The sequence below is a fragment of the Tachypleus tridentatus genome, chromosome 8, assembly GCF_004210375.1.
Source record: "Tachypleus tridentatus isolate NWPU-2018 chromosome 8, ASM421037v1, whole genome shotgun sequence".
NCBI lineage: Eukaryota > Metazoa > Arthropoda > Merostomata > Xiphosura > Limulidae > Tachypleus > Tachypleus tridentatus.
The window spans coordinates 41,403,414-41,430,250 of NC_134832.1; the positions used below are offsets into that span (position 1 = coordinate 41,403,414).

Sequence of the window (26,837 nt, forward strand, 5' to 3'; positions counted from 1 at the left end):
ACACCGCAGCATACTACAACAGAAAGCACTGGCCACAACAAACCGAGTTCTCTGTGGAGAAGCACAATCTCAAGTGTGAGCCATTAATGGACCTCCAGAAGGTGTTGTTTCCACCATTGCACATAAAATTGGGTCTTATGAAACAACTTGTCACAGCTCTTGATAAGGAATCTGCAGCCTTCAAGTACCTTTGAGACTTCTTTCCTAAGCTGTCTGAGGCAAAGGTCAAAGCTGGTGTTTTCGTTGGACCACAAATAAAGAAGATCCTGGAGTGCACAGAATTCCCCAAGAAGCTCAGTAGGAAGGGAAAAAAGCTTGAGGCAGCTTTGTTGCAGTGGTTTGGGGGTTCTTGGGCAATCACAAGACGAAAAATTATGTGGAACTGCTTGAGGCTTTGGTGAAGATCTATGGCAAAATGGGTTGCAGGATGCTCCTGAAAGTCCATATCCTTGATGCTCATCTTGATAAATTCAAGGAGAACATGGGACCATACTCAGAGGAGCAAGGCAAGTGCTTCCACCAAGATATACTGGACTTTGAATGCTGCTACCAAGGGGCAAATAATGAAAACATGATGGGAGACTATATTTGGGGGCTGATACGTGAAAGTTATTTATATTATAGTTGCAAATCTTGAAAAACTACTCACTTTTAAACATTTTTGTATGACTTTAGTATAAATACATGTAAATCTTGATTCATATGTTGTTTTATTCAGACCTTATTTAAACGAAAATGTGCAAATTTGCCCATTTTTACAGAGAGAATAGGTTAATTTCTAAATTTTATTATCCAGGTCACAAAAGCAAAGTTTGAAGGGAATAATGGTCATATTCTGTACTTTTACAACATAAGCAGTTAAGAAATAACACATGCCATCCAGGAACAAAATTTGTGTTACATAATCTGTGATGACAATAAAACCCACTTGTAGAGAAAAATATATATGTAAAAATGGCTGGTGTGGGTTGAGAAAAATTTTTGGTAGGATGATATGTTGATTCTCATGTAGATATATTTATCTCATGGTTGTAGTTTGATATCATCACAAATTTGATTATTATTAACAATACTATTATCTATGATATATGAAGAGAGATTTTTGCTTACCTTAGATCAGCTGCATAATATATGTTTAATACTTTGCAAGAATTAAAGCATATTTTGTTTCTAATATAATTCTGAGTAAATTGATAATTTTTTCTACCTTTTCATCATCCACTTATACAGGATGTTCAGAAAGTCGCTGTGCACTTGTATAGTTATTAATAGACATGTTTCAATATAGAGGTAAATATGAATGACAATTATAAACAATGTTGAAAGTGACCCCTGTTGGCATCAATACAGGGTTGGATCCTTCTTATTTTGTTTCTAAACACTGCTATCAATTGCTGGCTTGAAATAGACTGAATGGATATATTATAAAACTGCACAGTGACTTTCCAAACACCCTGTATGTTAGGAAAATATATTAATAAACTAATTTATACAATTGAAAATTTTCATTGAACTTAAGACAAATCATATTTATCGATTATGGCTAGTACTGGCATCATCTTAGTACTAAAGTGCATCATTCTTTAAGAACCAATAGTTAATAAGTCATGCCACCATTTATAGAAAAAATTATGAATACGAACCTGTATGTTCAAAAATTTACATTGTTTATCGACATGCAGCACCAGTTGTAAATCATGACAAAGGAAAGTAATGTGAAGCCCCATGTAAACTTTTCTAGAAATACTGATAAATTATACTAAACCTGTTAAATTTCTAACTGTAGCATAAAATATGTAATAATCTATTCAAGATCCACCTTCAGTGGTGTAAACCCTTTTTAAGATATCTGATTATAACTAGTGTATTAAGCATTTTATTGAGTCATCTTTACTAAAGTATATAAAGCCTTAGAGAAGGTAACCCATTTTACAATTTCTATACAATCTCTAATGAACATTTACATTCAATTTCTTTAAGTGTTTTCTTATGCTGAATAAACCTAAACAATATTATTCAAATTTTGTTTTTGGTGTTAATTAGGTAATGATAATTCTTACATCAAGAATGAAAAGCTGAATTTAGTGGAACTTTTAGATGGAACCTTCTTACCTAGGAGATTTAATGGAACATGGATATCAGGTTAGTCACAAATGTTCAGATTGAAGTGGAATGATAAATTTTGAAAATTACTCTTAGTTATAATATTATATCAACTTTTCATCTCCTCTTTCCTAAATAAATATATACATAATTAAGCATTATTTTCTATTTTTAATTTTTTCTTCATGTTGTTTATTTTACCAACATTCCCTTAACTGATTAATTTATACATCATCAAACCTAGGCTTTCATATAAATGTTGCAACAACAGCTCCATATTTTGTTCAGTGCAAGACATTTATAGTAAAGTACTGATTGTTCCAGCAGTAAATTTTGAGCAGGTTATTTACTGTATTTTCAAATGTTATATACAGTGGTGTAGTGTTAAATTTTAAAGTGACACAGTGCTGCCAAAATTTGTGATGCATGCAATGTCACCATCATGGTAAAGATTTCATATTCCAAAATTATTATTTTTGAAGCACCCCTCAGTAGCACAGCAGTATGTGTCTGGACTCACAATGCTAAAAACCAGGTTTGTATATCTGTAGTCAGCAGAGCACAGATAGCCAATTGTGTAGGTTTATGCTTAATTCCAAACTAAGACTATTTTTGGGATTCAATTTTAAATAAAGTAATTATATGCAGCATTGTTTGAGACTACTTTCTCCAGTAATAAATTGAATAAGCATATATTACCAAGAAAAAACATGGAATTCAACTTCCTTTAACTAAAGTAACAAGGAAAAAAAAAGAAAACAACAACAAATGGCTATCATAACCATATACTGCAGTAGCAAAACTTTGTGATACATAGTGGAAGGGTCAACCAAACTTATATCATCATGTGTGAACATTTTTTTTAGCTACAGTTTTTAGATATATTCAGAAGCTAAATATTAAATATGAGTAATACTTCCATAAATACAGAAGGTGACATAACCATGTAGTTGTTATTTTTTTATTACAAGAATAAATAAACGAAGGAACATTTTGTAGGAAGTAAGGAAAAGATGAAAATCACTAACATTAAAAACTTACACACATATACATTCTTAATTTATTTAAATAAGCTTGAATTTATTTTTTTGCAATAATTATACATCAAGAGAGAGGATAGTGTAAGTGCAACATATTCAAACTTTAGATGAAAAAATGGTTAGACTTAATTTTGGATGCAGCAACAAAACAAGCATCTAACAATAGGACACAAACTATAATGTGAGCTATTATATAAAGTGGAACTTTGAGTTAGAACCTTCTTACCTAGGAGATTTTATGGAACATGGATTGATAGGTTAGTCAGAAATATTGAGATTGAAGTGGAATGATAGATTTTGAAAATTACTCTAGTTATAATATTATATCAACTTTTTGTCTCCTCTCTCCCAAATAAAAATATACATAATTAAGCATTATTTTCTATTTTAAATTTTGTTTTCCATTTTGTTTATTTTACCAACATTAACTGATTAATTTATGTATCATCAAACCTAGGCTTTCATATAAATGTTCCAACAGCTCCATATTTTGCTCAGTGCAAGACATATAAAAGTACTTACATACATTTATAGTAAAATACTGATTGTTCCAGCAGTAAATTTTGAGTGAGTTATTTACTGTATTTTCAAATGTTATATACAGTGATGTAGTGCTAAATTTTAAAGTGACACAGTGCTGCCAAAATTTGTGATGCATGTTATGTCATCATCATGGTAAAGATTTCATATTCAAAAACTTTTATTTTTGAAGTACCTCCAATGACACAGTAACATGTCTCTGGATTCAGTGCTAAAAACCAATTTACTACCTTTTGTTGCTTGCAGCCAGGAATGGGAAGTTGGTTGCTCTATTGTTACATTTAGGTAAAAAAAAAGAAAAAAAATCAGTAAGAAAAATAATAAAGTACTGTATATTAATATAGGAGACAGAAAAACTGTCCTTGAAGTTGACACTTCAGCTCCCATTATGATGTTTGTGTATAAAATCCAAGATGTTATGGTATTATGATATTAAACCCAACAATTTGTTTAAGTATAGCTTCCATCCTCCACCATTTCATGCTGCTCTCTTGATATCTTCAGTAATACCTCTTCAATGGTTTTAAAAAAGATCCATGTAGCTGCAAAGGTCCTTTATAGAGTAGTTGATGTAACTATATTAATTCCCTTATATAAGATATAAAAATGTTCAAATAAGCAATTATAATTACTTGCTTTCATACATATAAAATTAAAACCAGATTACATTTTCCTTATTTGAAGAGCTTTATAAATATAAGCTATGGTTGTTTTGTAAGGTTTGTGAAGCATCTTTATATGAAAGAATCAATATGGTGCAAAAGTTAAGTTTTTTAAAATGTGTAATATTTTCCTATTGCTAAAATAAGTGATTATGGAAACACTCAAACTGATATAAACACATGGCACATATAACATTATGGAAAATGACAAAGGGAGTCAATTGGTAAAATTCTTTAATCCTTAAAGAAATATCTGGATTAAATATCCATCAGTGAGTGACTTAAAAGTTCATTCAGTACTGTATCACTATATGTTCCAATCTTTGCAGTGGTATTTGTGATATGACATCATTATTATATCTGTTGGAACTATATTTCATGTGTTCTATTTCTTGGTACTTGCATTTTAGAAAAAAGAATTTATTTTCCATAATCCTGATGGAGCTCTTCTCATCTTCAATGCAGAAAACCTTAATTCAACTTTTCTTATATCCAATACTACCTTTGTGAGTATTTATATTTTATTGTGAAGAAAACAGAGTAGTTTACTTGTCTAATCTAACTTCAGAAAAATTCTAAACAAGTAGTAGTAAATTTTAAACTTTAAACTTGTATTTGGATTCAATTTTCAACACTCGAAATTACTCAATGAGAAAGAAATTCATTCAACTGATGAAATGAATAGTCCAAAATGTTGTCCAGTGCTTAAAGAGTATGTTGAATTTCAGACACTGTAATTAATGATGCTTTCCCTTATGCATTTTGGAAATTGGAAGAAGAAAGTTGTGATTGATTGCTTTATTGTAAATGTAATTTACATTTAAAACTTATTCATACATTTTGTAAGTTCAGAAAAAGTGAACGTGAATATGTCAGTTAGTTTCAGTAGATAATGCCAGTGTACTGCCAGAATGTTTACATACTTGTTATTGTGCATACAAAAATACTCAGCCAATCAATGAACATTATATATTAAGTACTGTATGCTCTTTACTACTTACAATTTAGAAACTTGATGTCATTATTAACATTGTATTATGAAATGTTATGTTTTGCTTATAATTAAACAATAGGTGCCTGGTAAGTTTAACTAATCCATTCTGCTTTATCTGCAATACAGAAAGACAACTGTCAGTTATTGGTTTACAGTTAAACTAACACTTTCAAACAAATTTATAGAAAATTTACATAAAAAGGAAGAATTGATATAACATTAACTTTACAAAGTTTTGTGATCAAAATCAGAATGTTAGCTTTTTATAATAATTCAGAATAATTTGAAATTATTCACAAAACAAATGTTATTCGGTATAATTTATATTCATTTTGGGATTAGCATATTAATATATTATTTCTACTGTTTTTGTTTGAGTTTATACAAACTAGTTAAGACCATAATATGATACAACTAAATTATTATATTTTTCGTCCAGGAGTACAATCCTAGAAAATACTACATGTCAGCAGATAAAAGATATGTGCTTCTTACAAATTACATGAAACAAGTAAGTCTTGGAAATAATAAAACTTGTTGAAATAAAATGCATTTAAATATATTTAAATGTGATATATCATGTAAATGTCCAATGATTTTATAACATTCAGGAATGAATGTTTTATAGTGGTTAAAGTGGTAATCTGAAGATTAAGGATCTAGTGAATAATCTACTAGATCATTCCCTTTAGAAAATTTCCAAAAGCCATTTATCAAATACAACATTTAAAGTATTTAGTATGTGTTAAAAAAGAAAAAATCGCATCAGTTTTCACAGCATTCAGAACTGTACAACCTTGGACCATAATGTGTGACAAGGTAAAAGGTGTTCCATGGTTATCACTTCTAGATCTTTCCATTTGTTAGCCATAATTTACATTTTATGCAGTGAAGACCAGTTTTGTCGAATAATAATGTGCTTCTGGTTTTTGTTTCTACACAAATTTTCAATTATCCTACAATCTTGATTCACCTTCCTTTTTTCCTTTGTTGTATATACTTACAAAGCACTAGGCATTCTCATCAATTTAACCACTGTTTTTGCCTACATGTAAAAAAAATAAGCACACCACAACATTATATTTTATTTTAATAATTTGTTATTTTTAAACCTTAATTATGTTTCATTTTGGTGCAGTACTTTGTTTTGATAACTTCATTGTTTTTTCTAAAATGACTAAGTGTGTCTTTCAAATATAATTGTTTTTTGTCATTATGCTACTTTTGTTTGAACCATCATTTTGTTGTGTTAAATATTGTTACCTAGTTATTAAAACTTTCATGTTTAGTTAATCATTCATTTTAATCTTATTAAGTCAATTTTTAGTAAAACTTCGTTGTTTTGATCATACATTTAAAATCCTTAGTGTCTAAGCACCATTTAAACAATGTCTTATTTTATGAATACAGAAAATTAAACCTTATAACTCTAATTATTGAAACTAAATAAGAGTGTAAAGTTACAACTTTTACTATGTGATTCTGATGCAGCTTTTATTTTATTATCTGATTCATTATGTTTTTCAAATGCACACTGTATCTTATTGTTAAAGATATATTTACATGTTTCTTTACATCAGATTTACAGACATTCCTATACAGCTAAGTACAAGATTTTTGACTTGAAAAATGAGTAAGTAGCCTCTTGATAGCCTTTTATTTCTTCATTGTAGTCAGGATTTATATATAAAGGCTGGATTCTTTACAATAGATGTTTGTGACTTGTTGACAATAAATTTCAACAATAAACAAACAGCAAGGAGCCCATTTGTATTAAATGTGTATAAAAATGTTCATTACACTGTTGGTTATCATAGTTGTATCCAAAAGCTTTAACAAAAAAGATAGTTATTTAAAATCCACACAAGCTGGTTCAGTTACTTTAGAACACTTTGATAGCACAACTTATTCTTTCTACTCTGTTATTACAGTGCAGTCTATGATACTTTCTCTTTAAAATCACCACTATAACTATTGATTACAACAGTTGTATCCAGAGTTTCAAGTAATTCTCTCTTATCAAAGTCCACAGAGTGGCTCAATTACTTTATAATCTGACAAGACAAATTCTTCTTCTTCACTCCGTAATTATAATACAACCAATAATAATATCACTTTAAAAATTGTCATTATATGCTCCTTTTGGCTAAGTATACAACCATGCATTATAGATCAATCTCTATTCAAATTACATTTTGAATCCTTATTTATAGCCTGATCAAGGCCTATAATGTTCGAAACACCATAAGATATTATGATGCGATAATACTCAATTAAAACAATAAAGTAAACTTAGAGGGTTTTAGTAATGTGATTTAATAATACAACAAGCACAAATTAACAATAGTTGAACTACACAACATTTAATTCATACACAGTTGCATAAAGAAACCTGCAACAAACTATTGCTTCTAAACATAACTAAATTTAACACTCATATCAAACTTACATTTAAACAGGTCTGTGTGTGTGTATATATAAAACAATAATCCCCTTTTCAAGAAGAAATGTACAATATTTTTTAATGCTATATAGAAGGACTGTTTTCAGTTCATGGGCAAACTCTACTTGAACTGTCTGCACCAACATTTGTAGTTCCCTTGATGGCTTCAATAAAAACCAGTAGTTCTGGAGATACAGTGCTTCCCCCATTATCTTCACACTGTCGATTTTGCACATAGAGATAGTTCTGAAATTACTGGATAGCAAATATGATGGCCAGGAACTCTCCTACAATCACAGAATAGTTCTTATCACTGCTCAACAGCTTCTTACTGACATGCATTACGAGAAACAGTCTGTCTACATGATCTTGCAATATTACTGGTCAAATTCCAATTGTTACATATGATAACTTATTCTGGATGAGTCTCTGATTCATTATGTTGCATATTGCGACTTCAAATAGCCTGAATCTTTCATTTTAATTTAGAAGTTAATTGAATGTCAATATATATCAAATTTATAATATTTGCCAACAAGATTGATACACATAGATTTAAATGTAAAAGTTTTACAAACTTACAAACAATACTGAGTCTTCTATCTGGTCTGGAACTGAATATTTTATTGATGGTTCTTGATGAGTGAATTATTACTGAGTTGGCATTGTTATATTCCTCTTAAAAGCTAGCCTAACACCATTTACTAGTTGACTCTTTTCAGACAAAGATATGTAATGTTCCCATAGAAATACTAACTCTGAAGTTAATTCACTAAAGTTAAATGGTTTGTAGTGTTCAATATTTATAAACATTCCTGCTCAAATATCTTTTGTTTCTAGATTAATAAGCATTTATCACAGTTATAGCTTCTAAGTTTAAAAGTATACTAACTGTAGAAAACCAACAATATTAAACTCTCTTCACGTTGCATTGGTTATTTTTTTTTTAATAAGTTTTAAGTCAAGGTTCTCAAAAGTTCAGATGGCAACAATGTAAAACATGTTGTTGATTCTTACACTTGAGAATCTTCTACAAATTTAGAGAACAGACAAAACTTTTGCAATACACATTTAACAATACAATTTACATGTATTTATGAAACAAACATAGATATTAAAATAACTATATAATATTAAATCCATTACACAATGTCTGATGTATCTGTTTTAATGATGAACACGTTGTTTGATGTCTGGTATTCTAAAAATTAGTGAACTTACTAACATGTTTTTCATCTTCTGAAATGGTATCTACTGTGGTTGTTTCCACTTTTATTTTTATGAGTTGGCTTTTCCTGGTGAGGTCAGTCAGTGGTGATATGGCATCAGCATAGCTTAGGATAAACTTGTGTAGAATCTTGCTAACCTCAGAAAGGATGTGACTTGTTGATTGATTGTAGGAGCTGGTGCACCTTTTATGTAAGATAGCTTTTCCTAATCCATGACTATCTGTTAGTTACCCACCTTTTGTCCAACAACGTCCAGTATAGAACAATATGTCACAAAAGCTCTTTGGCTTTAGGTTCTCTATATCATGATGTGACAATAACTTTTACTGTAGTCAATCTTAAAAAAGAACTTGGCCTCATCTAGCTTCTCTGTAATAGCCCATAGATTCAGAGTTGTACTTCATCACAAGCTCAGCTTCTGGAAATTTATGCAGGAGTTTCAGCCACTCCTCTTATTCACAATTGCCACTGGTGAATAATTTGCTGAATTTAGAAGCTCAATGATTCCAACTCAGGTCTCTCATAACACAGGATATCTGGTAAGACTTCACCTTTTCTGGTTTTCTGGCTGTGGGCTTGATCTTGGGTTGCACAAGGTCTGTCTTGCTTAATTTATCTGTGAAGACATTTTCATACTAGCTCAGTAAATGTTGTATCTCTTCTTTCTGCTTGCCAGTCAGTTTTTTGCTAATCTTGATATCTTTGTATGTCTCATCTCCACCCAGTTGTTTTAGATCTAATAGGTCTTTATCTTCTATGGTAGTCAGTCACTATTGTCTTGTTCTGCTTCCATGAGAGCCAAATTTGTTATGTCCATCTATGCCTAAATAAGTGCATCATTAAATCTTTTTTTTTTTCTCAACGTATCTCATCAACAGATTGGTGCATCTGTCCATTTTCATTCTGTTGGTTACTTCCTGCACTTGAAAAGGCCCTCTCCAGTGCAAAGCGAGTTGTTGTTGTCTGTGAGTAGCAAGATTAAATACATCTATTTGAATCTGAAATATAAATTTTTGATTTTTTTCTTATAGGAGTGCTTCCAACTGCCTGAAGTGGTAAACAGACTTCCTTGAGCTGGTTGAAATGTCTATTCATGTTAGTTTCTAAGGTTTAATATATACTGATATGTATTCCTCAGTTTTGACTCTTATTCTCCTGTTCACAGTTCTTTCAACATCTGCATAAAACCTGCATAAAGTAGCTTGAAGAGTGAAAATCCTGTACTACTCACTTATGAAACTTTTCAGTAAATAAATAAAATTGCTTGTAGATACTTAACTACTCGCATGATTTCTCCTGGCACATCTTCAGCATGCTCTTTAAGACTCCCTTTACTGACTCACAAAATCCATTACATCTGGGGTTGTACAGAGTGATAAATAGCTATTTAGTGCTTATGAGTCTGTACACCTCATTCACCAGTTTGGAGATAAACTTGATCCCTCTGTAACTCAAGATATCTTTTGGAAAACCTACTCTGCAGAACACTTCCAGGAGGACTTCTACCACTTTCTATCTTTGACAGTGCTATAGCTTTTGTGTAACTTATCAAATAGTTGGACTACTATCAGTACATAGCAGTTGTTCTTGTTGGATACAGATGTTAGTGGTCATATAAAGTCCATATCTGCTCACCTGAACAGCTCTTCTATGAAAGATATCTCACCCACTTGCTTCTTGCCTACATTTTCTCTAGGCACTGTCCTTTATCATCCATCACAGTTCTACAGAATCTGGTCACACCTCTGATGACACTAGTGAGTGGAAGCTGCTGGTAATTCTGTCTTTCATCTCAGTTGAACCTAGATGCTCTTGAGCCTACTCCATCACTTGAGATAGATATTCTGTTGATCGTATGACCTGTTTAACTCTTTATGAGAGTGTACCCATGTAGCTTCTCACGTAATGAACAAAATAACATAAGTATAGAAAATACTTTTTCCAAATATAGATTTCATATTTGGAGGTTTTAGGGGTTATGCAAATCAATGTGAATATCAAAGGCTGTTCTTAAATTTAGGTTACATAATTTTATATATATATTTCACTTTCTCTACAATATTACTTAACTATTTAGTTAAAGTACATTACAATGAAATGCTTAAAATTAAGACATAGGAAAAATGTGCATTTTTAAAATATTTTGTGAAGTAATCTTAAAGCAAATTCTCCTTTTTTATGCATGTACATTTTCACATTATCCTTTCCTTACTGTCATTTATTGCAACACACATCAATGGCCATCCCTTCTTAATATTATTATAAGGTGGGCAGAGAAACTTTAGCCCTCAGCCTCATCAGCATTTGCATGTTACATAATCCCTTGTGAATCAAGCAAATGTGCATCTTGAAACATAAGTAACACATAATTAAATAGAATATAAAACTAAGCCTAAATACAGTACAACTCCATATCTAACTAACATATTTCAAGGTGAGAAATAATGCTAAAGTGGTGGACAAAGCAGCAGTAATGCAAAGAACAGTTTGACTAGTTCTCTTTTTAATTCTTTGCACCAATTTTAAAATATCAATTCTGAGAATGTACTCTAAAAAGCACTCTTTCTATTGGTTATTAAAAGGGGGGGGAGCTCAACGTATTATAATTAGCTGAGACAGTTCAACTCTTAAAAAGTACAAATTGGGTGTGGCATCTAGAAAGAGTTCAAAAACAGTAATTACTCCTTTTTATGAATCTTCCTTATGGAACTTAAAAGAGGAATATGTAAAAGAGCAATTAACCTAGATTATTTCTATATATGAACATTTGTGTGAGTCAAGAACTGTTCAAACTACAAAGACAGAAATTTACCATTTTTTTAAATTTGTAGATCACAAGACAGTAAAATAAAACTTTAATAATTTTTCTTTAATGTTTCTTTGGAAATAAAGGAATTAAAACTTGTATAATATAAAACTCTGAACTATACTGTATGTCTTTAAAGTTGATTTCATAGATAAAAGTTAGTCATAAAATAGCTTGATGAAGTTTTAAATGTAACTGAGTAAAATCTTATGACACAAGCAAAGTAGAATCACTGTAAGAAAGGTGTTAACTTTTCCAGTAGAACTGTATTTTTAGACCCAGTATAGCACTCCCTTCCAGTCCTCTATTTTTGTAATTCCTCTTCCACTTTGTTTTGTGCTTGATTTTCTCTTAGGCATTGTTATAAAGTTTCTGCAGTGAAGGGTCTTTCTTCTGCACTTCCTTCAGTCATCTTTCAAGACTTGTGAGGGCTTGATATCTTGCTTGTTTTTCGTTTCTTGAGCTTTTGTGGTGACTGCAGGTGTCTCATCAGTCTTTATGTTTGGCTCTTTCAAACTTTTATTGCCTGGAATATTACCAATTACCAACACATGGCCTTAATACCTCCTACATATTCTGGAGTGTCCACCTTTATTTTTGTTGTGGGAACATTCTCACTGTTTCATAAATCAGCTCACACAGATACACCTTGCCCATCATCTGGTCATCAGATACTAGACTTGTGCCCATTATCTTGTAGAATTTTCACTTTCTTATCCTTAATATAGCCTTAACCTACTGGCATGTTTGTTGGCACCTCTTGATGTTTGTCACATGCTCTGATTACCACTGGCACTGTTGACTCCCCATTTGTTAGCTTGATCTGACTGTTTAACCATGGTGATGGCACTTCCTTCTTGTGGAGAATTTTATGAGTTATCAGTATTGTGTTCATGGTGAAAGTCACTATTTTTCTGAGTTGAGATTTCTGTTGTTGCTTGTTGGTGACAGACTTGTGCTCTCTTACAATGCACTCCATTTTATAACAAGCATAGCATCTCTACTCACTTTTGTCTGTTGACTTCTTGTCATCTTTGGTGACATCCTGCTTCTATTCAGCCACTTTGATGGATTTTTCTTGGACTTCCCCATATTCTTCTTCCATAGGCTTTCACATACTACCCTGACAGCTTGATCATCTCATCCATGTCTTTTAGTCTTCTGTCTTTTAGGAACAATGGCATGTAAGTGGAGCATGTGATCATGAATTGTTTATATATTAGTGTATCTGCTAGTCCTTCAAAACTGTCTTCACATTTGTCCATGTCAGTTCACCTTATGAAGTATTGCCACAGATATGCCACAAATTGAAATACAGTTTTTCCAATATCTGGTTTGACTTTTCTGTGTTTTATGCAAATATATGTTTCAGTAAGTTGATAGTGTTTCAGAAAGACAACTTTTAATTTGTTATAGCTCATGGCACCTTATGACATCATGCCCACATACACTTTGAGGCCTTTTCCTTTGAGAAGGGGGCTTAGATAGACAGCCCAGTTACCTTTTTCTCAGTTTTGACCTGGGGTGAATCTTTCATATATACCCAGGAAAGCATTCGTGATCTTTCTGTTCATCAAACTTGGGCAGTTTTGGTCAGCTGGCCCTAATACCATTGTCATTCATTCAGTTTGGTTGAACTTAAGAATCTTACTTTGTGCTCTTATCCTCTTTATTTTAAGTCTCTGCTTTCTTTATTTTTCTTTTGCAAAGTTTTGAGCTTGTATTTCATGTTAACCTCCTTTATATCTTGCACTCCAGTGGAATATTGGTATGTCTGCAGATTTACATTGTTAGAAACTGTTTCCATACCGGTGGTGAGCTCTTTTTGTAGTTTTGTGTTCAATATCAAACAACATAAAATATATTAAAACAAGTCTAACATTTATGCAAATGTTCACTATACTGTTGTTTATCACAGTTATGTGCAGAGTTTTAAATAATTGTTTCTTTTTCGTCAAAGCCCACACAGGCTGGTTTAGATACTTTAGAATTTCACTTTAAAATCACCCCTATAACTGTCAGTTATCACTATTGTATCTACAACTTTAAATGGTTGTATCTTTCTTTTGTCATAAAAGTCCACACTGGCTAGTTCAGTTACTTTAGAATACTATTTGACAAGATGAATTATTATTCTCAGCTCCTTGAAACGAGAAACCCACTTGAAAAAAAAATGTATCTCAGAACGGCAGGTATGGGTATTAACACTTTTATTGATAAGGAGAGAACAACATTTCGACCTTCCTAGGTCATCTTCAGATTAAGAAAGAGAGAGTTTGAATGTGACTGTTAACGGACACATCTTAGGAACGAGAGTATAAATTGGTACGGGATTGTAGGAGGCATTGGATGTTAGGTTATTAATTAGTATAGGCATGAAGGTATTCCTTTATATTAGTTTTAGTTGCTGTATAAGTAGGGCTTCTTTGATTTTGCATTTGTTTATATTTGTTTCCATACTTAGTACCTGGGTGTTTTCTGTGGTTATGTTGTGTTTATTTGATTTTCAGTGTTTAAAAACGTGTGAAAGTGTTTTGTGTGTATGTGTATGTTCTTTGAATCTAGTTTCTATTTTTCTGATTGTTTCTCCAACTAGTACAGGTATGTTGATGATACAATTGCTGGATTCACTTTTACTGAACACACACTTAGTCTTATGAATCACGTTAACTCAATACACTCCAACATTAAGTTCACCTATGAGCAGGAAAAAACTAACTAAATAGTGTTTCATAACCTCAAAATTACTAGAACCGATACACAATTCAAAATAGAAACTTGTACAAAAATCACTCATACTGGTTTATACATTCCCTGGAACTCAGCACATAAAATAAAAACTAAACATATTAAGAAACCAAATAAACACAGCCACAGTACTATGCTCACATAATAAAATTAACGATGAAATAAACAAAATAATACAACACTTTATCAACACCAACAAATCTCCTGAAAAAACTGTAGAAAAAATTATATGCACACACCCAGACCAAAAACAAACAATAAATCCCAAGATACAACAAACTGCAAAAACTTGTACTGCTGCATACCATATGTTTCTGACATCAGTGGAAAAATAACCAACATTTGGAAAAAATTTGTAACAAAATGCAACATTCCAGTAATAACCAAATTTATTCAAAAACTAGGTACAAAACTGAAGTCCATATTATGAAAAACTACACTGACAAACATAACACCAACATAATTTATAAAATTCAATGCTACCACTGCCATGACTTCTATATTGGAGAAACAAGCAGAAAAATGGAAACTAAATTCAAAGAACACACAAACACACCTTCACACGTTTTCGAACACTGCAAATTAAATAAACACAACATAACCATAGAAAACATTCAGATACTAAGTAGGAAAGCAAATATAAACAAATGCAAAATCAAAGAAGCCCTATTATACAGCAACTAAAACCAATATAAAGGAACACCTTCATACCTACTCTAATTAATAACCTAACATCCACCTGCAATGCCCCATACAATCTCATACCCATTTGTACTCTAGTTCCTTAAAGATGTGTCTGTCAATGGTCACATTCAAACTTTCTTAACCTGAAGATGACCTAGGAAGGTCGAGATATTATTTTCTCCTTATCAATAAGTGTTAATACCCACACCAGCTGTTCTGAGATGTGTATTCTAAACTCCGTTATTACAATACAGTCTGTGATAATTTCATTTTTAAAATACCCATTATACTCTTTTTCTGGCTAAACTCAAAATTATGCATTTAAGATATTTTGCTTTCTATCTATCTATCTAACTAATGAAACTTAAATTTTGGATACAAATTTTGGTGTGATTGAGGCGTAGAATGTCCCACATAGTACAAGATACTATGAAGCAATAATAAGCATTTAAACTGATGAGTAAAATTTAGAAGGTTTTTGTAACATGATGCTATAATACAAAAAATGGCAGTTTACAACAACTGAAGTATGATTCCTACACAGTTACTCAAACAAACGATAAACTACCACTTCTATACCTTAGCAATTGCAAGGTTCTTACTACATATCTGACTACTGTTTTGAAAGTTAAATGTTAATGCAGTATATCTTCATGTTGGTAATGTAATAAAAGCAGATAAATGAAAATATACTTGAATGGCCCAGCGTGGCCAGATGGTTAGGGTGCTCGACTCGTAATCTGAGGAATGTGGGCTCAAATCCGTGTCGCACCAAACGTGCTCATCCTTTCAGCCATGGGTGCATTATAATGTGGTGGTTACTCCTACTATTCGCTGGTGAAAGAGTTGACAGTGGGTGGTGATGACTAGCTACCTTCCCTCTCGTCTTTTACTGTTAAATTAGGGATGGCTGGTGCAAATAGCCCTTGTGTAGCTTTGTGCAAAATTCAAAAATTATCAAATAGATATACATACAGGTGTACAGTAAAAATATGTGTCATCATAGCTCCATTAAATAGTAAAACAAATGATAAACTGAGTTATAATTGTTACACTTACAAATTATCTAACTATAACATACTGGGAAATTAAATAATTTTGTTTGCTGTTTTTTGTTTTTCATAACTGCAACTTCTTTGTCACAAATGGATATTTTCCTAAACATATTATCTATGACTATTAAATTTAAATATCTTAAATCTGTGAGCTTTAATTCAACTTTTCTACTTTGATTGTTTAGAGAAATGCTTACCCTGGAGGATGATGAGGAGCTACAGTATGCAGCATGGGGACCAGTTAATAATCAGATGGTAGGTCCACATATGGTATTTACCTACTGTAAAGAATCCACCTTTCATACAAAACCTGACAGTGATGAACAGCTGGGATTTTACAGTGGTAAACAGCAGTGCATGTAAACAAGAATAAGCAAGAATAAGCCTGTATATGCTCAGCTAGAGTTGTGACAAAAATATTCTGTTCCAGCAGTTCTCAAACTGTGCACCATGGGATATTTCAAATTTTCAAGGGAAACACAGTGATATCGACATCTATCAGACACCATGCAAAATACTGCTTTGATGTAGTTTACAGTTTTAACATTAGATTGCACTACATTTCTTTTGATGACGTTCTTGAATGTTTGAGATATGTTTTTGTTTACTTGTATTTTCGGCTATATCAGTAACTTCTCAAACTTTCTCATTTCTTAGATTTTGTATATAAACACCTGTTGACTCTCCAAGTCAGACAGTAATTGAAATAACTGAAAAGGTGTTGTGATCAAGTGTCTGCGAGGTCTAGTGAAGTTCAGTGAATTATTTTGTTGATTTTTAGTCCTAGTGTATGAAGGTGATAAGAAGGTTTGAACATTAATAAGAAGTGTGAGAGTGAAGAAAGGATGGTGAACCACAAACCAGTGGCAAAGTTATGAAGAAACGGAAATATCAGAAATAGGATGATATTTATCTACATTTTGGTTTTACTTCAGTAGATATCAATCATGAAGAGTGTCTTCAGTGTGTATTATGTCTCAAAGTTTTGGCTCCAGAGTGCATGCTTCCAAGTAAACTAAAATCCCACTTAGTGACCAATCATCCTAACATTGCTAGTAAATTATGTTATTATTTTACCAGAAAGTTAAAAGAATTGAAAGAACAAAAAGGTACATTTTTGAAACAAGTTTCAATACCAAGCAATGCTTTGCTAGCATCCTACAAGGTGGCATATAAAGACGTGAAATGTAAAAAGCTTCACACAATCACATTGGCTGCAATGGATATGGTGAGCTTTATAGTTGGTGAATCTGTGGCAAGACTACTTTCAGAGGTGCCTTTATCCATCTATCAGTCATAGAATCCAACATATGGCCAAAAACTTCAACAATCAACTAATTGAAAAAATGAAAGGGAAGGAATTCAGATTACAGCCAAATGAGGCAGCTGATAGTAACAAAGATGCTCATTTGATTTGCTACACGTGGTTTGTGGATAGTGATAAAATTGTGAAAGACCTCTTTTGTAAAAGTATCGCTGCAGGTGCAAAGGCTCAAGACTTGTTTGAGATTTTTGACACTTATATGTGTGAAAACAACTTAGACTGGACTACATGCATTGGTGTCTGTACCAATGGTGGTCGGCTGTTATAGAGGATTGCAGGCATTCATACAAAGCAAAACTCTTGATGCACTGTGAACCCACTGCATAATCCATAGGGAAGTCTTTGCATCAAAGCACATGAGTCCTTCACTAAACTTAGTTTTGGAAAGTGTGTTGAAAGTGATGAACTTTATAAAAACTTGACCACAGGAGGCAGGTTTTTTTTTAAATAACTGTGTAAGGATATGGGATTTGAGCATACAACTTTGTTGTACTCCTGTAGCTCACAATGGCTCTCCCATAGGAATGTACTGCCCCACGTGTTTGAATTACAACAGGAGCTCCACTCTTATCTCAAAGAAGAATAACACAAATGTGCTTAAAACTTCTTGGATACTGAATTTTTGTCAAAATTAGCATACCTGTGCAATCTCTTTAAAAAACTGAATGCATTGAATCTCTCTCTGCAGGGAAACAACATGCACATTCTGAAACTCACAGAGAAGGTTTCAGCCTTCAGAAAAAGTTATGACTGTGGAGAAGAAAAATGAATGAAGATGGTGGCAATGACTGTCTCCTCATGTTGCAGCAGTTTGTTACATCCAATGAAGTTGATTTGACCCATGAACTAAAATTTATTTTTGAGAACTGAAACAGCATGGAACTGAGTTTTGGATATCAGTAAAAGATGAGTAATTGTGGCTATTTAAAAATAATATAAAAATATTGATTCTTCTTTCAATTTATGTGTATTATTCTTTCAAATGGCTGCTAAGTTGTTAGAACATAAATACTTACTAAGTATTAAATTGTTTGGACCTAACACCTTAATAAACTTAATAAATGGTACTGTTAGGTTTTTCTTTTTGCCTAGGGATGCCGTGAAAATTTTGCTGAGACACTAAGAGTGCCATGAACCAAGAAAGTTTGAGATACACTGTTTTAGTCTCTAGAATTTAAAAATTACAGCCACCCTAAACAAGCATGCTGGTTAATTTTGATAATTTGGTAGAGAAGGGCAAGTGACTTGAGCTCAAAGATGGTGATCTAAAAATGTTTATTATACAACACATAGATCAATAGAGAGAAAAGAGCACTACGAGAGGGGAAGAAGAAAGAGAAAGACTGAAAGCCAAACATAAGCATGAAATACAAACCTGAATTTTTAAGAAAGCGAAAGATAGGAGATACTAGAAATAGAGAGAATAAGACCACAGATTGAGATCCTCAAGCTCATTCAACAGAAAAACAGAAGACCCAGTGGGATCAGGGCCAGCTTACTTAAGCTGCTCAAATTTGATGAAAAGGAAGGCCTGAATGTGTTCCTGGATATTATGAAAAATTTTCCCAAAGTTGGAACTTGGAGAAAGGTGGCTCAACTGTCTCACTCAGCCTTCTTTTGTGCATGAAAAGGCCAAGTGTATGAGGATGTCTTCATAAGATGCCATGGATTCTGACAAATTAAAATTGACCTTTTCGAAATGTTATGAACTTACTGAGGAAGGTTTTGCTGGAAGTCCTGAGAAGTTAATCTTGACGCTGGAGAAACTGTATTTCAGTTTGTGATATATATATATGGCAATAATTCACAAGGTGGACTGACATGACCAAGTTTGAAGATGGTTTTTGACTGGCAAATTTATTAATGTGTGAAGAATTCATGATCTCATGCTCAACTCATATGTAACTGTTTCTAAAAAAAAGAACACTTAAAGATGTGAACGTGATGAACCATTTGGCTGAAGAGCATGGGTATGTCCATGGAAGGAAGTATAATTTGAAAGTCTAAGAATAACTACTTAAAATCGATACCATACGAGGCTGACTAAAAACAGGATGCCACTAAAAGTGACAAGAAGTCAAAAGACAAAAGGGTGAGAAAATGCTATGCTTAGTCTAAAATGGGGTACATTTGCAAGTGAATGCAAGTATGTCACCAAAAAACATAAAAATAACATAAAGCAATTGGAACTATCTGTGAAATTATAGCAGAAAAGAAAGAAGAAAAGAGTGACTGTTAAACAATACATAATTGGAGCATATAACTAACATTTAGTGTGTGCCAGCAATGTTACAACATGTCAGCAGGTGAAGGTTATATTGGGGAGAAGAAAATAAAAGCCCTATGAGATATTTGGTGCAGCAGTGAGAACCAGTCTAGTATTAGGTTACCCAGAAATAAATGTTGGAATTCTCACCATGACATTTAGAAGCTAAATATTGAATTACATATCATTGGTTGGTTGGTTTAATCCAACGTTTGTTGCTTACAAGGTATTTTAATTGTTTGATGTTTCAACTCTACTCAGAGAAAGTTTTGCAACACCCAAGGCAGCATGGACAAGAAGGGCTATCATCTGATTTTCCTCTTCAACTTCAAACTTGGATGAAAAGCTACCAAAATTATATGGAACATCAACCAGGCATTCAGCCATGGATCTGTTACTAAACATACAGTTCAGCATTAGTTCCACAGGGATAGAGATGGAGATGAAAGCCTTGAATATCGTGGAAGGTCTTGAAGGCCATGGAAGGAAGCCATTCTTAGGTGAAATTACATCAAGGGAAGCAATTGAGACAGAGTCTCAAACAATAGTATATGAGCTTGGAGAAAAGCTAGGCACAAATAAATCAAGCCTTGCCAACCACCTGAGTGCAATTGAGAAGACAAAAATGTTGGGTAAGTTGGTTCTGCATGAGCTGACTGAAGATCAATAAAATTGGTGTTATGAAACCTGTCAAGAATGACACACCAAAAATTGAACGAATTGGTAATTAAAGTTCTGCCTCATCCATTTTAATCCCTATATTCTTCCCCTACAGATTTTCATTTTTCAAGCACTTTGACAATTTTTTGAACAATAAATGCAGGCAGCTGCAAAAGAAGCTTTTGGGGATTTCATTGACCAAAGAAACTGATTTTTCAGCAGAGGCATAAACAGCATCATTACATGTTGGCAAAAGTGTGTTGAAGCAAATGGTGCTTACTTTGACTAAAGCATGTTTTACAACAATGGTTTATATTTTTCCAAACTTCGCAATTCAGAAATGGCATTTATTTCTGGACAACCTAAATTTGATGACCAAATGATGGATAAGGTACATCTGTATGCACTGATGGATGATACAGTGAGAAAGTTTCCCATAGCAAGAATAAAGGTGAATACTCCATACTATGTTCATGAAGACATTAATCTGCAACTTGGTGATTGGTAATTTACCAGGCAGCAGAGGTTTGAAGGAACCAAACATAAAGAAAGTTGATAAGGCATCTGCAGTCACCACAAGAACTCAAGTAGAGCAAATCAAGCATAACATCAAGCCCCTGCAAGCCTCTAAAGGTCTACAGGAACTGAAGGAAGCATGTGTGGAAGAAAAGCCCATCATTGCAGAAACATTGGGACAACGTATACGAGAAAGTTGAGCACAAGACAAAGAAGAAAGGGATTTACAGAATAGAAGACTGAAAAGAGGCTTTGTACTGGATCTATCAAAGTAGCCCTACTGAGGAAGTTAAACCAAGCAGAATCAGTAGAATATTGGACTCAGGAGGTGAAGTTGGCTCATGGGCTAATTATGGAAGAACAACTAGGGGCAAATAAAATGGCAGAGAGAATCACCAACAGCTTTAACTTGCTTAGGGTCATCAGAGGTGTTACTAGATTTTGCAAAATCTGTGACATCTGTCACAGGACAGTACCTGGGAGAAAGGTAGCCAAGGAGCTAGTGAGTGAGATGTCTCTCTTAGCAGAGTAGCTGTGGATTTTATTGGACTGCTAGCATCTGTTTCCAACAAGAGCAACTTGTATGTGCTGACAGTAGTCAACTATACTATAAGCTACCCATAAGCCATAGCACTGCTAAAGGTAGAAAGAGAGAAAGTGGCAGAAGCTCTGAAGCCCTTCTGGAAGTGTTCTGCAAGGCAGGTTTTCCAAAAGAAGCCTTGAGTGACAAAGACACCCAGTTTACTTCAGAATCGATGTAAAAAGTGTGAAGACTTCTCTGCACTAAATAGCTATTTGCCACTCTGTACAACCCCATATGTAGTAGACTTTTTGAGTGAGTAAAGGGAGTCTTAAAGAGCATGCTGAACATATGCTAGAAGAGACAAGGTGACTGTTTAAGGATCTGCAAGCAGTATTATTTTCTTACAGTAGTTTGATATAGAATAGGTTGATATAGACGACATGGTTTTTACTTTAGTCATTAAGAGTATTTAGTGGTGATTTGTGATAACTGAGTGTAGAAGTATTTGTCTTGTCAGTTTTGTTCCAAAGTAATTGAACCAGTATGTGTGGAATTTAACAAAAAAGAAACAATTATTTAAAGCTTTGGATACAATTGTAAGTACCAACAAATTTTTTATATACATTTGATTTGTTTTAATATATTACTTTATAGTTGAAACAGCAGAAGTGCTAATACACATACCAGTCATTCCAAGATACATTTTTATTTCAAATGGGTTTCTCGTCATCAAGAATTAGCTATTTAGTGTGTATATCTAAATTTTGAATATTAATTAATTTAAAATAATATCACTTGATCATATTAAGAATATTAATTAACCTAAAATGATCTTAGACACATGACTTTACAATATCTTTTAGACTGAAAATCATTGTAGTTAATGCAATACTGTTTAATTACTTTCATGTAAGTACTCTTGTAATTGTAATTAACATATTAATTGAATAAAAGAACATATCAGTAGGTGACATCATATACACAGAAATCCCAGAATAGTGTAAACTAAGGTGGATTAAAAAATAGTTTGCTTTTGAGTTGAACCTAAATAACAGATTGAATATTTAAATATTAAGAAGAATAGATTCATAAATTTCTTTTTCCCCACCAATCAAATACTTTAAATAACAGAAGCTTAGTTAAACCTTAAAAAATATCAGTAAGAGAATAACTTATTTCAGTTATACTGAGAAGTATGAAACTTCTAGATAAGATAAATGATCAAACAAGACTGCTATAAAGGCTTTTTCTTTATCCTATACAATATGGTAAAGTATGACATTTTTCAGTTGTAATGCCACATTAATTTTAAACTTTCTCATAATTCAGGACACCACATCAAACTTTTAGTTTATGTAATATCTTCAGTGTTTGTGCTGCATACAAGTCAGTTTTCACAGCAAATTGTGCATGTACAAAAATATTAACTATTAACGTTCTTTACTCCTATATATATATATGTAAAAACGGCTGGTATGAGTTGAGAAAATTTTTTATGTAGAGGAGCAAACAATGTTTCAACCTACTTCGATCATCATCAGATTCACAAAGAACCTTTGTTTTTACATATATATTTTTCTTTACAAGTAGGTTTTCCCGTCATGAATCTTTACTCCTGAAACATTAGTTAAAACTTAATGGTAGCCTTAAAACATTATTTTTGGAGATTTGCCTCTGCTGTCAAACATTTGACAAACTAAGCAAGATTGATGATAAATTACTAACAATTCAAAGATAAGTTCTGATTTTATTGTTTGTTTTCAATTGCAGGTTTTTGTGAAGAAAAATAATATCTATTATGTACCAAATGTGGGTGCTAACCCTATACAAATCACCATTAATGGTAAAGATGGAATAATTTACAATGGAATACCTGACTGGATTTATGAAGGTATATAACTGCATTAATTTTACAACCAAACTATAACATTTTTTTGAAAATGAAATTATAATTAAGTCAGAATTTTTAAAATAACAATCATTTATCACCTTAAAAATGTTCAAGTTGCTTTTTTCTTTGCTTTCAAAACTTATTTTTATTACTTTTATTTAACCACCAGCTCTTTTCGTCAACTTTATGTTAAAGTTACTATACTGTTTAATTCTCTTTGTTCTATATGTTTACATTCTGTTCTTGTGTATAGCTTCCTTGCAAAATATTCCTTTCGTTCTCATTAACTGACAGGCTTATTTTTAACTTGAAAAAGAGGATTTGCTCAAAATGTCAGCAAGAAAACAAAACATAGTCATAGTTTTTCAATGTGACTTGTATATAAAAGTCTCATTTATTTATTTTGCTATTTTCACAATTTTCTACTTACTATAATTTATTGTTTATTTGATCTTTGTATCTAGATGTCTGTAGTCAGATCACCAATGAAGGACTAGTTACTGTCACAGTGTCAATGAAGGATTGTGTGAATTTATTGTCATTAATAACTGTGTAACCATTAAATAGTTTTTAGAGTTTCTGCCTCAAAAGAATGGTCTTAAATATGATTATCATGATTTTGATGGACCGTTTGAAGCAACTGTTATTGAATAGTTTTATGGAACATTGCTTCTGTTGGAATTTTCTGTTGAGCTTTAATGGCATTAAAGAACAATTGTTTGGGTTCACTACTGAGGACTATCTGTGCTAGTTTATCATAATTTAGGGATTATTTTGTCATTGACGTTTTTGTGTGAAATTACCACTGTTGAACTGTTATGCGGAGTTACACTTAGCAGTTAAATAAACGTCTAGAGTGTAATTTTCATTAGCTGTATGTGCACAGGTGGGGGTCAAAGTTTGCATACCATGTATTTTTATAAAGTGACATTCAACACGTATATTTGATGTCACGGTTATCAGCTATTCATTTTATTCTATACTGCTGATCTATCAACAGTTTATGGTAAACCAGACACAATAGAGATACTGAAGAAAATGGTAAATATGCCATAGTGTATATGTCATAAAATAGTGTGTAATATACACACTATACAAAAGTGTTTTCGTTCTTCATGTGAACATCACTTATGCTATAACTTGTTATTGTCTGAGCCAGACTGATGTCAGCAATTCAGAGACATATCTTTAGTATGAATACTTTTGTAACACATCTGATTTTCTGTGTACAACAGACTTGTACTTATTATTAAAAGCTTACCACACATTTCATGCACAACATAGTTAAGAATTATAGTCTATATCTGCTCTCTTGTACTGAGCTGATCCATTAGACTGACCCTGTACACATTTGGTTAAAGGATTGTGTGAAGTCACTGTTGTTGAATGTTTTACTATAATCACAGCATCATTGAAAGTTTGTGTTAACTTTCTGTTGTGACAGAAAAATTGAATACATTCATTGGATTTGTACCAGTTGTATGAAGTTGCTAGATAATTTAAAAATTAAAACGATATGTTCCATAATAGCCTTGTATTAGCAATAAGTATTAATAGTAGTTTTATATGACATGTACAAAAGTATACAGTATGAACTTGTTGTCATGTATTGGTGAATATAGATTAAAATGGGTATAACTGTGTTTATGATAATAAGCAGTAGCACAAGTTCACATTTTCTTAGAAATTAAAATCTGACATTAACATTCTGCATATTACATTCTGCTCATTTTGTGTTTCAGAGGAAATCTTAGAAATAAACCATGCTATCTGGTGGTCAGATGATGGGAAGAAATTCTGTTATGCAGTTTTTGATGACACTTATGTTAAAGAGATGAAATATCCTTTGTATGGCAGTTATGAAGACGAAAATAATATCTATCCAAAGATTATTAGCACAAAATATCCCAAGGTATATGACACTTATTTTTTCTTTGGTTTTTGAATGACAAAGAACAAATTAAAATAGTTAATTAGTTGCATTTTAATAACTTTACATAATTGTACTAAGGTTAATAAACTGAACTGTTATATGTATATGTATATTCGTTCAAAAACAGGTCAATTTAATCCAGCTCTGAGTACCTTTACCTCTTTTTGAGATTTTCTATGGTTGATACTTTTTACCTTTACAAATTGTGAAAACCATTACAAAGACCCTCAGTTTGCTCAGTTTCGTCTGAGAAATTGTCCTTATTAATCAGAAGTTTTTTGCACAAGTTATGTTTTTTCTGAAATGTTATTAAAAATGAACTTTGTACTCCTGTGTGTTTATTTAGAAAGGAACTTACATGACTGTATCCTAAATGATGGTTATTATAAGACTGTCATATTTTAATGTTTTGTAACTGTAACATGGTTATGAATGTTCTACATTTGCATGTCTGTGTTTCAAAGGATATATGCTTTTCTAATGCAGCCAGGTACTACTAATCCTGAGGTCACTCTTAAAGTTGTGGAACTAAGTAGCAAACTTGTACCTAGAGATCTTGTATTACCACATGAGATGAAAGATAAGTAAGTGTTTGACTTGCAATTAATTCTACAAATTAAAAAGAAAATTGTTCTTAGCTTTCATAGGCACACATCAACAGCAAAACTGAATTTTATGTAAGAGGAGAATCTCACAATGATAAGGTTTCACTGAGTTTATTAAACTCAGTAGTGACACCCCTGACATTGTGAGGGTCACCATTGAAAACAAAAGTTTAAGTACAAAATCAGCAAAAAACTCAAAATAACATTGAATATTAGAATTTAAATGTTTTAACATTAGCTTTTTGATTTTTTAAATTGTTTCATCTATTTGTATACTATTTTTTACAGAGAGTGAAATTTATGTTAAAACAGGAATATTTCTACTATGTTTGCTGTAAATCAGGTTTAAACGTTAGCTTCTGTCTTTTTTTAACATGAAACTTGGTTATTTCATTTACAGTTGGCTAACATTGTAAACAATACTTTATAATAATGTCTTAATTTTGTTTGGAATAATCTCAAAGTAACCTTAATGCTTAATTTTAAGGTCAGTAAAATTGTTAAATGTGATTGTCTAAAAGAAATCTTAAGTTTCACTCTTAAAATAAACAGGAGATTGTGAATCATCCTTAAGCTTAGGTTGAGGAAATCTACCATTTTTTTGCAACTTTAAATATGTGGTAAAACATTATAATACATCAAATTTATGATAGAGAAGTTGAATATAACCTCCACCATATTCATATCTTTTCATGTAAAGCTTACATTTATTTTTCTATAATCTTGGTCTGTGTTATATCTTTAAGTAAAAACCCAACCATGCATCATTAGGTAAATTATGAATGTAAATTTTAATTTGGTTTTTAGTAAATGCT

The 26,837-nt window shown here is 32.2% G+C and overlaps 1 protein-coding gene across 10 annotated transcripts in view; it reads left to right on the forward strand.

Moving 5' to 3' along the window:
- LOC143222246 (prolyl endopeptidase FAP-like) overlaps nt 1-26,837 on the forward strand; it is a 163,858-nt gene that overhangs the window by 81,405 nt on the left and 55,616 nt on the right. For all 10 annotated transcript variants that reach the window (XR_013012124.1, XM_076448479.1, XM_076448482.1 and 7 more), the window contains 8 exons: nt 2,044-2,142; nt 4,757-4,851; nt 5,779-5,850; nt 6,920-6,972; nt 16,490-16,559; nt 23,364-23,484; nt 25,227-25,396; nt 25,904-26,001. Coding sequence is in view for 9 of the 10 variants with exons in the window: in XM_076448479.1 (XP_076304594.1) it covers nt 2,044-2,142; nt 4,757-4,851; nt 5,779-5,850; nt 6,920-6,972; nt 16,490-16,559; nt 23,364-23,484; nt 25,227-25,396; nt 25,904-26,001 (778 nt within the window). In the remaining variant the exon portion in view is untranslated. The remainder of the gene's footprint in view (nt 1-2,043; nt 2,143-4,756; nt 4,852-5,778; nt 5,851-6,919; nt 6,973-16,489; nt 16,560-23,363; nt 23,485-25,226; nt 25,397-25,903; nt 26,002-26,837) is intronic.